Here is a 15,422-nt window from a genome sequence, read left to right as displayed (position 1 = left end):
CACAACAGTTACACCATGCCTTCTGAGAGTAGCTGGGGATCAGGGGATGGGGAATTGGAAAGGGTCCTGACTATGTCCTCATAGGTGGATGTGAAATGAGTGCATTATCTGCTGAAACCTGCAGAGGTCCACAATGCCCTCAGAGGAAGATTTCTTCAGTTTGCTTCTGACTACAGAAACACAGCTGGATGCTTCTCTAATACCTCACACCAACACTCTCACCAGGCATGGAATGGCCATGCGGGATGCCTTCCACAACTGTGTGTTAGGACCTGGGTCACTGAATGGCCAGTTGTAGTCTGATTCCATTCGGAGCAACACTGGAGCATAGAGGGTTTTGCTGGGTCAGGCTGTCTGGCCTGGTGGTTCCTCATTCTCCCAGTGGCCGAACCAGCAGAACTCTCTATGCTCCAGTGTTGCTCTGGGTGGAATGGGTCTACAAATGGCCCTTCCCCAGGGAGGCCCCTCGTCAGGAAGGGCAGGAAAGGAGCTCTCTCTTCTCAGGTTATTCCCCTTCCATGGGATCCAGCCCTTCTCCCAGGATTGAGCTAATGGAAAGGGAGCACCCAATTCCCATGGCAGCCTTCTGCACGCAGAGAAGTCACAATTCTGATAGTGTCTTTGCCCATGTGGAGAGTGCCCATTTTCCACACTGTTGCCTGTCCATCTTGTCTTGGGAATATCCTGTTCCAGCCACATGCAGACCTAAATCCTAGCCTCTATCTTGTGCCTAGTCCTGATCAGAGTAGAATCACTGAATCAGAGGGATTTATCTATATGTTAACTCACCAGTCACTTATGGTTTCAGTGGGTCTGCTCTCTAGGGTTAACCAACAGGATTCAGGACTCCTCAGATTTTTAAATGCAGGAATGCAAATTTTTCATGCTATGTCATCATGACTGATGAGAATTTGACTTCTCTTTCACACAGAGGAGGAGGGGAGGGCCTCTAGCTCTAGGGCTGGATGAGACATGAATTACTTTACAGATCTAATCCATGCCCTCCCATCATCATGGCCTCCTTCCCATTTAGACACTGGCCAAAATAATTATTTCATTTTTGCAGATGAGACTATTTCTCTAAGCTTAACTGCTGTGTTTGTCTATGTCAGTCATAGCAGGAGCATGAGGTATCTACCTCCTCCCTCTTCTTGCTAAAGCCACATAGAAATTGAGGCATGTACATTTGTGTGCATTGTTTCTGAATGGATCTATTGTTAAAATCACAATTTCTTCATTTTTCCTTGAATATTTTTAAAAAAGATGCACACTGCTGAATATGTTGCACTTGATATAACAAATATCTATAAATGTATAGCTTTATGACTTGAATATTGCACCCTGAATTATGCTCATTTGGGGTAAATGAAGACGTATATAAATTCATCTTATAAACCCAGTGAAACTAATATTTCACAAAGTTCTAGTAAACAACACATACACACACAGTTCCCATAAAAAGGACTCACTGGCGCACTGTGTGTCTGAGGTCTGGAAATCTCACTTCCACCTTCTGGGAAGACAATGCTGTTAGAGAGCGAATTTGGGGCTTTATGCCTGGAAAGCATGGGCTCACTCTCTCAGCTGCAACATTTCCATACAATTCTGGACTGAAACATTTAAACAAAGGTCATCTTTCAGCTCCAGGAATAAAAGCCTACCTTCAGTACAAAGACACTGATTCCTGCAGCCCCAGAAAGGGCTCTTCTGCAGACCTTTATGGCCAGAGCTTCCCTGGGTCAGAGGCCGTCTCCTCAGCCGTCGGGAAGGGCTGCTCTGAGTGCGAAGGAGGAGGAGGTCCACAGGGCTGAGGGAGGAAAGGCAATGGGGAAAGGTCAGTGCCAATGGCCATGGAGGGCAGAAGGTGACAATGCCTAGGAAACTCCTCTGAGTCCCAGCCATTCTAGGAATGAGTGGCAGGAGTGAGTCCAGGGGCTGAGGGGGTCTTCTTTCCCAAAGGGGGAGGCAAGGACCGGTGGGACCCCACCAGCTAGGGCCCAAAGGGAGGGTCTCTGTCCCAACTCTCTCTCCCAGCCCCCAAAGCCCAGCCTCCCCACTGGCCCTGAGTCCCCAGAACATTATTCCCCACAGTCACAAGCAGCACAAAATGGCCACCAGAACACAAAATGGCTGCCTCTGCCTCAGCGCTTGGCAGTTGGCAGTTTGAGGCCTTCAGGGAACCCAAAATGGAGGATGAAAGGGCCTCAAAGTCGGAAGGGCCCCAAATAGGATTTCTGATCCTAAAGAAAGGTTTTCCTGATCGCACCCGATGGCTGTGAGAACACAAAAAGTCCCCAAACAGTCCCTTATCCTTGTTTGTTTGTTTGTATGTTTGCTTGTTTGTTTCATTCTTGATAATATGAGATGGTCTGGTCTTCCTTCTTGCCTGAAAATCTATTAATAAGGAAACTGGGGAGACATTTAAAAACTCCCAAAGGAGCTCCTTTTGGCCTTTTTTGGGGAACAAGCCTTCTCTTAGAAGCCAAAGACCGATGTTTGTGAAGAAGAAGAATAAGGCTTGTATTAAAACTATCCTCCCCATTTCTGATCCCTTTTAAAACCCATGTTCCCCAGAAGGAGCAGAGCTTTGTAATAAGAAAACCCTCTCAGAAAAGAGACACACTTCCTTCCTTTTGGCCCAAGGAGCCTGGCCTCCTTCTGACTCTGGAGCCTCAGGAGAGAAAGAGAAGCCTCTGTTCAACTGAGGCCTCAGAGAAGGTTCTGGAACATTATTCCCACAGTCACAAGCAGCACAAAATGGCCTCCAGAACACAAAATGGCTGCCTCTGCCTCAGTGCTTGGCATTTGGCAGTTTGAGGCCTCCAGGGACCCCAAAATGGAGGCTGAAAGGGCCCCAAAGTCGGAAGGGATCCCAAACAGGATTTCCAAACCTTAACAATACCTAAAATGCCAAACAAAAAGAACAGTCCCAGAGTTCCATGACACTGAGCCATGGCCATTACAGTGCTTCAGAGCAAGAAGGCCTAGCGACAGTGGCATTAATGATGATTAAGGTCTGGCGGCAGCTCCATCCCCCCCCCCCCCCAGGCCTGATATCATCATCATCATCATCATCATCTTTGCTACAGCATGAGAGCAACCATTAAAAGCATTGAAATCCCTTTTGGGGAGCCCCACTCTCCCACCTTCAGAGAGACTGGGCCTTGCCTAGAAGGGCTGCTGGGCCTCCTTCCTCCCCATCTTAATGGCAGTGGCCAAAGGAAAGCACCAGCAGCAGTAGGCCCAAGCCAGGCCCAGCCAGACCTCAGGGCAGCAGTGAAGCCTAGTGGTTCCAGGCCTTGTCTCTCTGCTGTCGCTTCACTCCACTCCCCCCTCTCTCTCCTTCCTTCCTCCCTTAATGTCTGTCTGTCTGTCTGTCTCTTTCTCCCTCTAAAACGCTGCTGCTCTCTCCTCATTCTCTCTTCCCCACCGAGAGCTAAATATAGAAGCTGAAGCTCCGCCTCTTCTTGAAGCTGGCCAATGGGGGCAGAGCAGCTGGAAGACCCCACCCACTGCCCCAGACTCACATTTTGCCTTCTGGCAGCCATTTTGATTTCTGGCAGCCATTTTGTGTGCTGCTTGTGACTGCGGGGAATAATGTTCCAGAACCTTCTCTAAGGCCTCAGTTGAACTGACCATTGGCTTCTCTTTCTCTCCTGAGGCTCCAGAGAGAGAAGGAGGCCAGGCTCCTTGGGCCAAAAGGGAGGAAGTGTGTCTTTTGTGTCTCTTTTCTGAGAGTGTTTTCTTACACAGCTCTGCTTCCTCTGGGGAACATGGGTTTTAAAAGGGATCAGAAATGGGGAAGATAGTTTTCATACACCTCACAAACAACTCTATGATATTGTGTAATAGAGCACCACATTCAAGACATATTAGTTCAAAACCACAATCATATCCCCTGTCCAAGCAAGAGGTAAACTACAAAGTGCCCTTCCATTACTCTTCCGAATAGATGGGAATTGAATCCAAGGCAAGTCACATGATGCGGATTCAGGCAAAGCGGAGCGAGTGCAAATTGTATCTCCACACCGGTGCATACCATTCAGATTCAACGATTTTAACTGGGACCCTTGCGCATGCTCAGTGGGGGTCTGAACGCATCCTGAACCTTTGCACTTCCGGGGTGAAGAAAGGAGCCTGGTTCCACTTTCACCTGAATGCTAGCCTCACCTGAATGACAGCTGCACCTTTCTTCCTCCCTTCTCTTTCCCCATCTCTGGCAGCCAAATTCAGAGCCCCCATCCATTTCAGCCACATCTACATCTATCCTCCTGTCATTCTCCTCATCTATTTCATCTACATCTCTCCTTCCCTTCGTAACAGTTGCCTTCTCTTAAATTGCATCCACACTGAGGAGATAATCTGGTTTAACTCCACTTTAACTGTCCTGGTTCAGTGCTATGGAATTCTGGGAACTGTAGTGTCCTGAGACATTGAGCCTTCTCTGCCAGAGAGCTCTGGTGCCTCAGCAAACTAATTTAATTAATGAATACAAATTAATCAGATGCAACTGATTGGGGTAACTTCATTAGACTTTATTCCCAAACTAAATTAGTTTCATGGTATGATAAAATATGGCCATACCTCCTCATTTACAAATTTTACGGTTAAATCAAGCCATCTATACAGATTTTGAGATTATATTATAAAATATTATATCTGTTTAACAAACTTTTTACAGTTAACTGCTATTAAGAGACAAAGCTATCAGAATCTAGGATATGGGGTGCCCTATAAACCTTTTAATAAATGAACAGGAATTGCAATCCTATTTATACATATTATCAGACATAACTCCAGAGAATGTTAGCCTTTTGGATGCCAGAAGGTTCCTCTCATTCTTCAGAGCAAGAAGCAACACTTCAGCTGCCTTCTAGAAGATAAAGCAAAAAGGCTTCCAAAAGAACTAAAGCCTTGGGCAAGTCACACTCTCTCAGCCTCAGAGGATGGCCATGGGAAACCCACTCTGAAGGAACCTGCCTAGAAAACCCCTTCAGAGACTCCCATAAGGTCACCATAAGACCTGGAAACAACTGGAAGGCAGACACCAAGAACAACATTGAGAAATAGGTGCAAGTCTTGCCTTGGGAAAGTGTAATGACTGGGCTCCAGTCAATGGAGGTCTTCTTCAGGCAGAAAAGGGAGGTTTATGCAAATGCAGAATGACATCACTGCTACGGAAGGCTCTCTTGACCAATCAGAAAGCAAGATAAATGTTCTCCTGGAAGCTTCCGTGAGAAGGAGATATAAGGCCTGAGAGACCAAGAGACAGTTGGGAGAATTGTGTCGGTTGGAGATCGAGAGAGAGAGAGTGAAAGAGCGGATCTTGGAAGTTAGTCTCAGAATTGGAGGTTTAGGTCTATTTATTATTTTAATAGCTTTTATGAATTGAATAGTATATACTTACAAATATTGTTCCTGCAAGATTCTTAATATCTTGTAGGACTTATATTTCAGTTATATTTTGTTATTTATAGTAAATATCTCCTTGGAGTATCTACTACTCATTGCTCCTTTTACACGTGTCTTGGATCAGTTGATGCTTGGAAAGATCAGTAAAGAAGTTGAAATAAGATTCCTTAACTGGTCCCAGTGTAGATTAAGGGAAACCCTTTTATAATTCACTGGATGATGGCAGTGTGATTTGAGGAAGTTAAGGGTCTGCTGGGCTAAGAGCCATAATGTCTAAATGTCTAATTAACAATTTGTAATCCACTCTGATAGCCTTTTGGCTGAAGAGAGGTTATAAAACTATTATTATTATTATTATTATTATTATTATTATTATTCCAGGGCCGCAGTTTGGCTGCTTGGACCACTGGAGATCATCACAGAGAGTCAGTTGGAAAAGCCCATCTCACTCCAGAAAATAAAGGTACTTGAGGAGTTTGCACTCTGCGTCTTTCTGTAATAATAGCTATAAAACTGATAATAGCATTTGGGACATTTAGTCTTTAAAAAACAAATATGGTAGATTTAAATGCTGCTTTAAAACCTCTTTCCATCTGCCAGCTTTGTGCTGGTTTTGGGGGGAAATGCGAAAGTGTTGGGAGGGAGGGACTTATTGTGACACCAGAGCCCTCTGACAGAGAAGGATCAATGTCTCACAAAACTACATTTCCCAAAATTCCTTAGCACTGACCCAGGGCAGTTAAAGCAATCTCAGATTGGATTATTGCTGCAGTGTGTTTTGGACTTAGGTGACCCTTGGCAAGTCACACTCTCTCAGCCTCAATGGCATTGGAGACCCCTCTCTGAAGAAACATACCAAGGAAACCCCATGATAAGGTTGCCTTAGTGTCACCATAAGTTAGAAATGACTTGAAGACACACATGAAGAACAGAAATAAGTCTGCAATTATTTCACAAGTTGTACATGGGAACGGGAGGCAGTGTGGTGCAGTGGTTTGAGTGTTGGGTTTCAACTCTGGAGGCCAGAGTCTAGTGCCCCACTCCTCCATGAAACCATCTGGGTCCCTTGGGAAAGAAGCCACACTCTCTCAGCCTCAGGGAAGGCAATGGCAAATCTCCTTTGAACAACTCTTGCCAAGAAAACCCCAGGAGAGGCTCCCCAGAAGTCGGCAATGAATTCGGGCCACTCCACAAAAAACAACAAAGCCTGAAAAAAGAGACAGTGTGGATTAGTGGCTGGAGCATTGGACTGTGACCCTGGAGCCCAGGGTTAGAATGCCCTTTTGGCCATGGAAACTCACTGAGTGACCTTAGGCAGGTCACACTCTCTCAGCCTCAGAGGGAGGCACTTGCAAAACCACTTGTGAACAAATCTTGCCAAGAAAACCCTGCAACAGGCTTTCCTTAGGGTTGCCATACGTTAGAAACAACTTGGAGGCACACAACGACAACAAGAGCAGTAACACCACTAACACAAGGCAGCTAGGTAGAAAGAAAGAAAGAAAGAAAGAAAGAAAGAAAGAAAGAAAGAAAGAAGACATGGGAGTTGTAGTCCTCAGTTCAGAGGGATTGGAGGGACCTTACTGCAGGGCAGGGCCCCCTTTTCTTTCTGGCCATGTGAATGCTGGGAGATCCTGTCCAGGAAATATACTTTAAGTCCCATTGGAAAGAGACAAGGCTACTACTGCCTTTCAGACCCACTTTGCCCCAAATCCTTTATGAGGCCAGAAACCCCTTTGTTAGGAAGCGAACACTGAATATCTCAGGAAGGCCCTATATCTCCCAAGGCCCCCTCCCTCCAGGACCTCCTTCCACTCTTCCCCTCAGTCTCTCTCTCTCCCCTGAAGGCCTAAAATGTTAACTGCCAAGTGCTTAGGCGGAAGCAGCCATTTTGTGTTTCAGCTGCCATTTTGTGTTCTGGCAGCCATTTTGTGTTCTAGTGGCAATTTTGTGTTCTGGCAGCCATTTTGTGTTCTGGTGGCCATTTTGTGCTGCTTGTGACTGTGGGGAATAATGTTCCGGAACCTTCTCTGAGGTCTCAATTGAACAGAGGCCTCTTTTCCTCTCCTGAGGCTCCAGAGTCAGAAGGGGGCCAGGCTCTTTGGGCCAAAAGGAAGGAAGTGTGTCTCTTTTCTGAGAGAGTTTTCTTATTACACAGCTCTGCTCCTTCTGGGGAACATGGGTTTTAAAAGGGATCAGAAATGGGGAGGACAGTTTTAATACAAGCCTTATTATTATTCTTCACAAACATTGGGCCTCTATTCTCCAGTGTTGCTACAAGTGGGATCAGGCTAAAACTGGCCATTCACTGACACAGGTCCTACCATAGAATTGTGGAAGCAATCCCACATGGCCATTCCATGCCTAGTGAGAGTGTTGGGTGTGAGGTATTGAAGAAGCATGCAGCTGTGTTTATGTAGTGAGAAGCAAAATGAAGGCATCTTCCTCTGAGGATCACTAGGGAGGTCAGGAGGTTTCAACAAATGATGCAACCATTTCACATCTAGGTATGGGGACATAACCAGGGCCCTCTCCAATTCCCCATCCCCTAATCCCCCACCACTCCAAGAAGGCATGGAGTATCTCTTCTGTAGGGGAGCTGCAGTGAATCTATGCTAGGTCCAGGGGGCTTTATTTGATGCAGAGGGAGGAAGGGGATGCCCACCTCTGCATCGGCCCAAAGGAGGCATATGTCACCTGCGTATGTCACCAGAAGGATGATGTTCTTTGTGTCTTTGCGTGCTGCAGTGTTTCTTGCCAAGCCAATCCTAATCCTGGTCCCTTCTCTCAGGAACTTCATCTCGGCCTCCTTGTACACGGCTTTGGGCCTCTCTTTCTGGAATTGACCAAGTGCAGGGCCACAAGGACCCCCTGCCCACCTGATGGCTGACACAGAGGCCAAGCGGAGGGAGTTGTGCTCGAAGAGAAAGAGGCTGCCGAAGTACAACAGCTCTTTGGTGAGTCACTATCCTAATAGCTTCATCTGTGTCACTGCTGGGCCAATTTATGAAAGGAAGCAAATAAAATACTGTCGGAGTTTGGCAGAGAAAGTCCTGGTTAATCCTCTGACACCTCATTATTTCAGGGGCTTTTAAAAATGTCCTGGTTGCTCTCACCTCCTCCCACTTCCCCCTTCTCAGCTCACTTCAGTTCCTGAGTGCAATGTAGTCTGCACCCCATCAACTCAAAAGTGGGGAGAGGAGAGGAAAGAAGGAGACAGGATATGCCCCTTCCCAGGAGGCTGAAGCAAAAGCAAACTGCTGGGCCCATCCTAGCTTGTGTGTTCTTCCTCAGAAACAACTTTGGCCATCTTTACTGCCTTCTGGGTTGCTTGTCCACATGTGTCTTGCTTTTCCCATCTATGAAATGTTTGGGGCTATGGAAGAACATCTCTGGATCTAAATATGGGGTGGGCCCAGTGGCCCTCAAGCCCAGAGTGCTCCCCAGAAGCATTATTAAAAATGACGTTTGTCTCAGAAATGTGGCAAGAAATGTCTAAATGCACCATAATTCTTTGGTGGTTAAATGTACTGTATGGGTTGGGATAGTCAGTATCCTAATCCATCTTCAATATCCCAGCCATGGCCTAAATTATATTATGTATTATAATGAAAAGATTCTAGACAAACTGGATCTCAAAGGCAGTAGCTTTTTTCTTGCTGACAGAATTTAAAGTTTATTTCCTGGACTGAATTCTAAAGTGATCAAATAATATTTGGATGCACCATGTGCTTTCCTCCCCTTTTGCTTAGTCATTCTCTGGATGAGGGCTATTTTCTGTTGCAGGTAACCTTTGCGGATGTGGCTGTATATTTCACTGAGGACGAATGGAAACTGTTGACGAAGAAGCAGAGACTTATGTACAAGGATGTGATGATGGAGAATTACGAGAATGTGGCCTCTGTGGGTAAGGAAGCTGAATTCATTGCCTTTCCTATGAAGACTGAGGTCCCTTTCATACTACATTATCATGGCACTATGATTCCACTTTAGAATCATAGAATCATAGAGTTGGAATAGACCACAAGGACCATCTGGTTGAAGCCCTTGCCATGCAGGAAACACATTGAAAGAATACCCAGTAGATGGCAACCCAGCCTTTGTTTAAAGTCCTTCAAAGACCTTTAAAACCCTTCAAAGAAGGAATAATAGTAATAACCAGAATGAGACGCTAATATGCTCTGAGGGAGTATATTCCATTGTTGAATAGCTCTTACTGTCAGGAAGTTCTTCCTAATGTTTAGGCTGAACCTCTTTCCCTGTGCCTTGCTTCCATTGTTCTGTCCTTTTTGAATTGTGGTGTCTAGAACTGGACACAGTATTCCAGGTGGGCTCTGACCAAAGCAGAATAGAGTGGCACTATTACTTCCCTTGTTCTAGACACTATACTTCTATTGATGCAGCCAAAAACTGCATTGGCCTTTGTACCTGCCGCATCACACTGTTGACTCATGTTCAACATGTGGTCTACTTGGACTCCTAGATCCCTTTCACATGTAGTTTCATTCAGCCAAGAGTCACCCATCCTATATCTGTGCATTTATTTTTCCGGCCTGAGTACAGTATCTTACATTTCCCTATGTTGAAATTCATTTTTTTAGCTTTGGCCCAGCTTTGTCTATTCAGGCCATACTGAAGTTTGATCCATTCCTCAGAGGTATTAGCTACTCCTCCTAATTTGGTGTCATCTGCAAATTTGATAAGTATACCCTCAATTCTGTCATCCAGGTCATTGATAAAAATTTTGAATAGCACTGGGCCCAGGACAGAACCCTGTGGGACCCCACTGATCACTTCTCTCCAGGATGAAAAGGAGCCATCATTGGGTTCAGCCAGTCAACCAGTTACAAATCCATGTAACTGAGTGTTCAAAAAGGTTTAAATCACTTTAGAATGTTTCTGGCGGGGGGGGGGGGGGGAGGTCTGAAACCAAATTGAATGCAATGGGTCCTTGGTGCAAATATCTCAGACAAAAATCATTAGCACATAGCATCTCGAGTCCTTCTTGGCTCTGAATTTCGATTGTGTTCAAAATCCAGTGTACACTACAATCTGAGGGTGACACTTTGAGATGCAACTCAGCAATAACATAGCAGAGTACGGAAGTAAATAGCCAGATATATAGATATTGGCAATGCACTGACCACTTTTCACACTTAAAAATAAGTCACAAACACAGTTGATTTCATCTAAATCCTTAGAGGTTCTCTATCTTGAGTTGCAAAATAATACAAATATTTGCAAGCTCTCCTCTCTGAATTCCATCATCTTCAACATCCCTTGTACACACAACTCCTATCCAATCCGCATGAGAGCTGCATACTGTATTGGTTGTGCGTCATCTCCTGGTGCCAAACAGCATGAAGGGACCTCTGCATTTAGCTTCCATCATGCCTTGGGCTGTGACTTAGGACTCGATGGCAGTCTCACAGGATATGATGCCACCTGTCAATCAAAGTATTTTTGCACATGTTTAATGGAATATTTTTTCAAAAGTCCTTTGTCTGAATATCTCCTTCTAGTGATTCCCCTAAGGTAGACCCCCTCCAATCTCTTCTTTGTTAACTCTTATAAGTAAATATACAATCGTTCCATGGATTTAGGGCCATAAACAGCAGGGTCATGCTTCAGTTAATCACAGAAACTTTCTTAATTTTATCTCTAATAAGGAGGGATGAATGAGGGCTAAACCATGGGGTAATACCCTCCTCTCTTAACTCTGATTTTCAGTCTCATCTGTGCTTGTCTTTCTTTACAGAAGAACACTTGAGTCATGAGAGAGTCCACAGAGGAAAGAATTCACATAAATGCCAGCATTGTGGGAAACATTTTGCTTACAAGTCAATCCTTGTCATACATCAGAGAGTCCACACAGGAGAGAAGCCATACAAATGCCAGCATTGTGGGAAATGTTTTTATTTGAAGTCAGTCTTAGTGAGACATCAGAGAGTCCACACAGGAGCGAAGCCATACAAATGCCAGCCTTGTGGGAAATGTTTTTCTCAGAAGTCAGTCCTGGTGACACATCAGAGAGTCCACACAGGAGAGAAGCCATACAAATGCCAGCATTGTGGGAAAGGTTTTTCTTCAAAGTCAGACCTAGTGACACATCAGAGAGTCCACACAGGAGAGAAGCCATACAAATGCCAGCATTGTGGGAAATGTTTTTGTCGGCAGTCAAGCCTAGTGATACATCAGAGAGTCCACACAGGAGAGAAGCCATACAAATGCCAGCATTGTGGGAAATGTTTTTGTCGGCAGTCAAGCCTAGTGATACATCAGAGAGTCCACACAGGAGAGAAGCCTCACAAATGCCAGCATTGTGGGAAATGTTTTTCTGACAAGTCAGCCCACCTGAGACATCAGAGAGTCCACACAGGAGAGAAGCCATACAAATGCCAGCATTGTGGGAAATGTTTTTCTTCGAAGTCACACCTAGTGAGACATCAGGGAGTCCACACAGGAGAGAGGCCTCACAAATGCCAGCATTGTGGGAAATGTTTTTCTGACAAGTCAGCCCACCTGAGACACCAGAGAGGCAACACAGGAGAGAAGCCACACAAATCCATGAAGTGAATGAACATTATTTTTGTAAAGATGGAATACAAAGATATTTTTTCAATCCAGCGGTGTTTAAAAGCCCTTATGAATTTATTTGTAGAGTTTTTCTGTCCATATGTCTGTTTATGTTTTAAAGTTATGTTTTGTTAAGTTTAGGTTTTAATTGCTACTAGTATAGATAATTGTTTTGAGTTACAAATTTGGCTGGGGATTATGGGTCATGGTTTAGATTAGTTAGATGGGGGGCTGGGATTTGTTGCAGCTAGTTAGAAAAGCAATGATAGCATTCGGAATTTGTGGAATGTTGGCTGAAGAAAGTTGGGGACCGGTAGTAACAGAAAGGGAGCTAGTTTCTTCAAATGTCTGGGGCAGGGAGAGATTGTGCGTGTGAGAAGGATGGCAAAGTGTGGCTGGTTAATAGTGGGGGATAGATGGTGAGAATTGTGGGTGGGGTTTGGAAGAGGGTGGAATTTAAGGTTTGGGGTTTTAATATATTCTGGTAGTTCTGGCTTAAACACTGAATTTTTGATATGTGTTTTCAATAAAGTTCTTTGCTGTTTCAACACACTGGTCTCTTTGATGCACAGAAGTTGTGAATTTGCACAAAACTTTGCCTTCTACAGCTCACTATGATGCTTTAAATTACTATTTCACAGATAATATCTCTCAGATAAGAGCCAAATTGAATGTCAGCATTATTACAGTGGTTGTAAGTAAGGTGTCCATAAGTAAGATCATACTGGATCAATTTGAATCTGAGTACTGAGGATGTGGACAAGCCCCTTGGAAGTGAGAAGAGGAGAACTTGCCCTCTCGACCGTTGCCCTTCATATATCACCTGAGATATATCATAGATGCATCTCTTAGTTAGGGCTATTTTCCATCTTGATTAAAAGAAGCTGTGGTACGGCCGTTTATGGAGAAGCCTTCCCTAGATCCCTTGGACATGAACAATTACAGACCAGTCTCCCATCTCCCATTTCTAAACAATATGATTGAGAGGACAGTTGATCTTCATCTACAAGAGGTCTTGGATGAAGCAGATTATCTGGACCCATTTCAAACAGGCTTCAGGATGGGATACGGAGTCAAAACTGTTATGGTTGCCTTAGTAAAAGATATTTTCTTCAACGGGGGGATGTAACATACCAAAATTTAAGCTGTATTATTATGCAGCTTGTCTCAAACAGTTAGAAGAATGGTTCAAATTAGAAAACAAGAATTTATTGAATATAGAAAAAGCTAACCTGAATCTTGGTATACATGCATATATGTGGTATACAAAACCAGAAGATAATAATACTTTTAACCATCATGTTATAAGAAGAGCATTGCTTAAAGTATGGTATAAAATGAGACATCAATTTTGGGTGTCATTGCAAGAAGCCTATTACAACAGAACAAAGGACAAAAATACTCCATGGCTAAGATACGGAGATTTAATCAACAAAACACAAGAAGGAAAATACAATATGAAATCTATGGAAGAACTTAATGAAAAAGGAAACATGAAGGATTGGTTTTTATACAACCAATTAAACAATCGTTTTAAGGCAGACAATAAAGCTCCTGGGTTGACGATGGATAACAACGAAATAGATAAAATTATTATGGACAAAAAAGGTAAACACATATCCAAATATTATAAACTATTAAAAGAAAGAGATCTAGAAGATGAAATTATTAAACACAGCATGGTAAGATGGGCAGGTGATATAAATAAAACTATACCTATAGAGCAGGGGTCGGCAACCTCCGGCCCGCGGGCCGGATGCGGCCCGCGGAGGCCTGCCGCCTGGCCCCTGGCTACTGTTGCCGCCGCGGCCGCCCGTCACAGCTTTTCGCTATTTTTTTGCCCAAAATGGTGGCGAAATCTCGCGCGACCTCAGGGGAGGTCGCGTGAGACTTCGCCGCCATTTTGCTGCCCAAAATGGCGGCGCCCAGAGCGGCGAAAAGCCGCGATGGGCAGCGGCGGCAGCAGCGGCGGCAGGCCTTTAGGAGGCCCGCTGCCGTCCCTGGGGCCCTCCAGCACGGCTCCGAGGGCGGCAGGGGGCCTCTAGGAGTCCCGCTGCCGTCCCTGGGGCCCTCTAGGAGGGCTCCGAGGGCGGCAGGGGGCCTCTGGGGGGCCCGCTGCCGTCCCTGGGGCCCTCCAGGAGGGCTCCGAAGGTGGCAGTGGGCCTCCTGGGGGCCCTTTGCCATCCCTGGGGCCCTCCAGGAGGGCTCCGAGGGCGGCAGGGGGCTTCTGGGGGGCCTGCTGCCATCCCTGGGGCCCTCCAGTAGGGCTCCGAGGGCGGCAGGGGGCCTCTGGGGGGCCCTTTGCCATCCCTGGGGCCCTCCAGGAGGGCTCCGACGGCGGCAGGGGGCCTCTCGGAGGCCCGGTGCCGTCGCTGGGGCCCTCCAGGGAGCCCTCCAGCGCTGGCGGCCCCCACCAGCTTTTTTGCCGATCTCTGACGGGGCCTGGGGCCCCGTCAGGGGCCAGCAAAGATGGGGAGGCCTGGCCCCCGGAGGGTGGAAGCTCCGCCCCCGGCATGCGGCCCCGCCCCGGTGGGTGGAAGCTCCACCCCCAGCACGTGGCCCTGCCCCGTGGGGTGGAAGCTCCACCCCCTGCATGTGGCCCCGCCCCGGAGGGTTGAAGCTCCACCCCCGGCTTCGGCCCCCCAGTTGCCTGAGGGACACCAACCCGGCCCCCGGCTCAAAAAGGTTGCCTACCCCTGCTATAGAGGAATGGGGAAAATCATGGAAAGGAACAAATGAATTCACTCAGTGCCAAAACTATAAAGAAAATTACATCAAAATGTTATTCAAGTGGTAACCCAAAAACCCACCAGATATACAAAGCTGGCAATACTAAGTGCTGGAAATGCGGGGAACCCAAGGAAAGCTTCTTTCATATGAAGTGGACATGCATTAAAGCTAAAGGATTCTGGCAAAGGATTCATGGAACCATCCAAAACATTCTTGATATAGATACAGTGCATCCTCCCCATACGCGGCTTTCTCATATGCGGACTTGAGCGTACACGCTCAAGCCGTGGGGCGTGCGTGGGGCGGAAGGGGCGGCGTGTCCCATTCAATTGAATGGGCACGCATGCCCGTTGCGCCCTGCACCCCACCGCGCTGCCGTGCATGAGCCCCATTGTTTCCAATGAGGCTTGAGCATAGGCGGAATTCGCCTTACGCAGAGGGATCCAGAACGGATCCCCCGTGTAAGGTGAGGTTCCACTGTATTCCCTTTGAACCAAATTTATTTTTACTAAACATGACACACAACATAAAGTCAGTAAAATACAACAGAATTGTTTTATATATGGTCTCATGTGCAAGGATCTTATTTGCTCAAGTTTGGAAATCTACAGTTAATCCTTCTATCGAATATTGGTTGATTAAGATATATGAAGCTAGAAATATGGATGTAGTATCTGCTTTACTCAGAGGGAAATCAAAAGGAT

General features: G+C 45.9%; 1 protein-coding gene across 1 annotated transcript; it reads left to right on the top strand.

Moving 5' to 3' along the window:
• The first annotated feature begins 9,284 nt into the window (after positions 1–9,284).
• LOC149275546 (uncharacterized) lies at positions 9,285–12,481 on the top strand. Its single transcript, XM_089504613.1, has 2 exons — positions 9,285–9,319; positions 11,171–12,481. Exons 1-2 carry the CDS (start codon positions 9,286–9,288, stop codon positions 11,986–11,988), a joined length of 852 nt encoding a protein of 283 aa, XP_089360739.1. The 5' UTR covers position 9,285; the 3' UTR covers positions 11,989–12,481.
• Positions 12,482–15,422: the final 2,941 nt, after the last annotated feature.

This window comes from Sceloporus occidentalis, unplaced genomic scaffold (genome assembly GCF_023333645.1).
Source record: "Sceloporus occidentalis isolate IW3139 unplaced genomic scaffold, rSceOcc1.0.p SCAF_281, whole genome shotgun sequence".
Lineage (NCBI taxonomy): Eukaryota > Metazoa > Chordata > Lepidosauria > Squamata > Phrynosomatidae > Sceloporus > Sceloporus occidentalis.
The sequence above is the reverse complement of the archived record's forward strand: the minus strand, read 5'-3'. Positions and strand labels throughout refer to the sequence as shown.

Coding starts and splice junctions, on each gene's coding strand:
- LOC149275546 (XM_089504613.1), top strand. CDS start 9,286: ATGATGGAGAATTACGAGAATGTGGCCTCTGTGG. Junction 9,320..11,170: donor CGAGAATGTGGCCTCTGTGG/GTAAGGAAGCTG, acceptor CTTTCTTTACAG/AAGAACACTTGAGTCATGAG.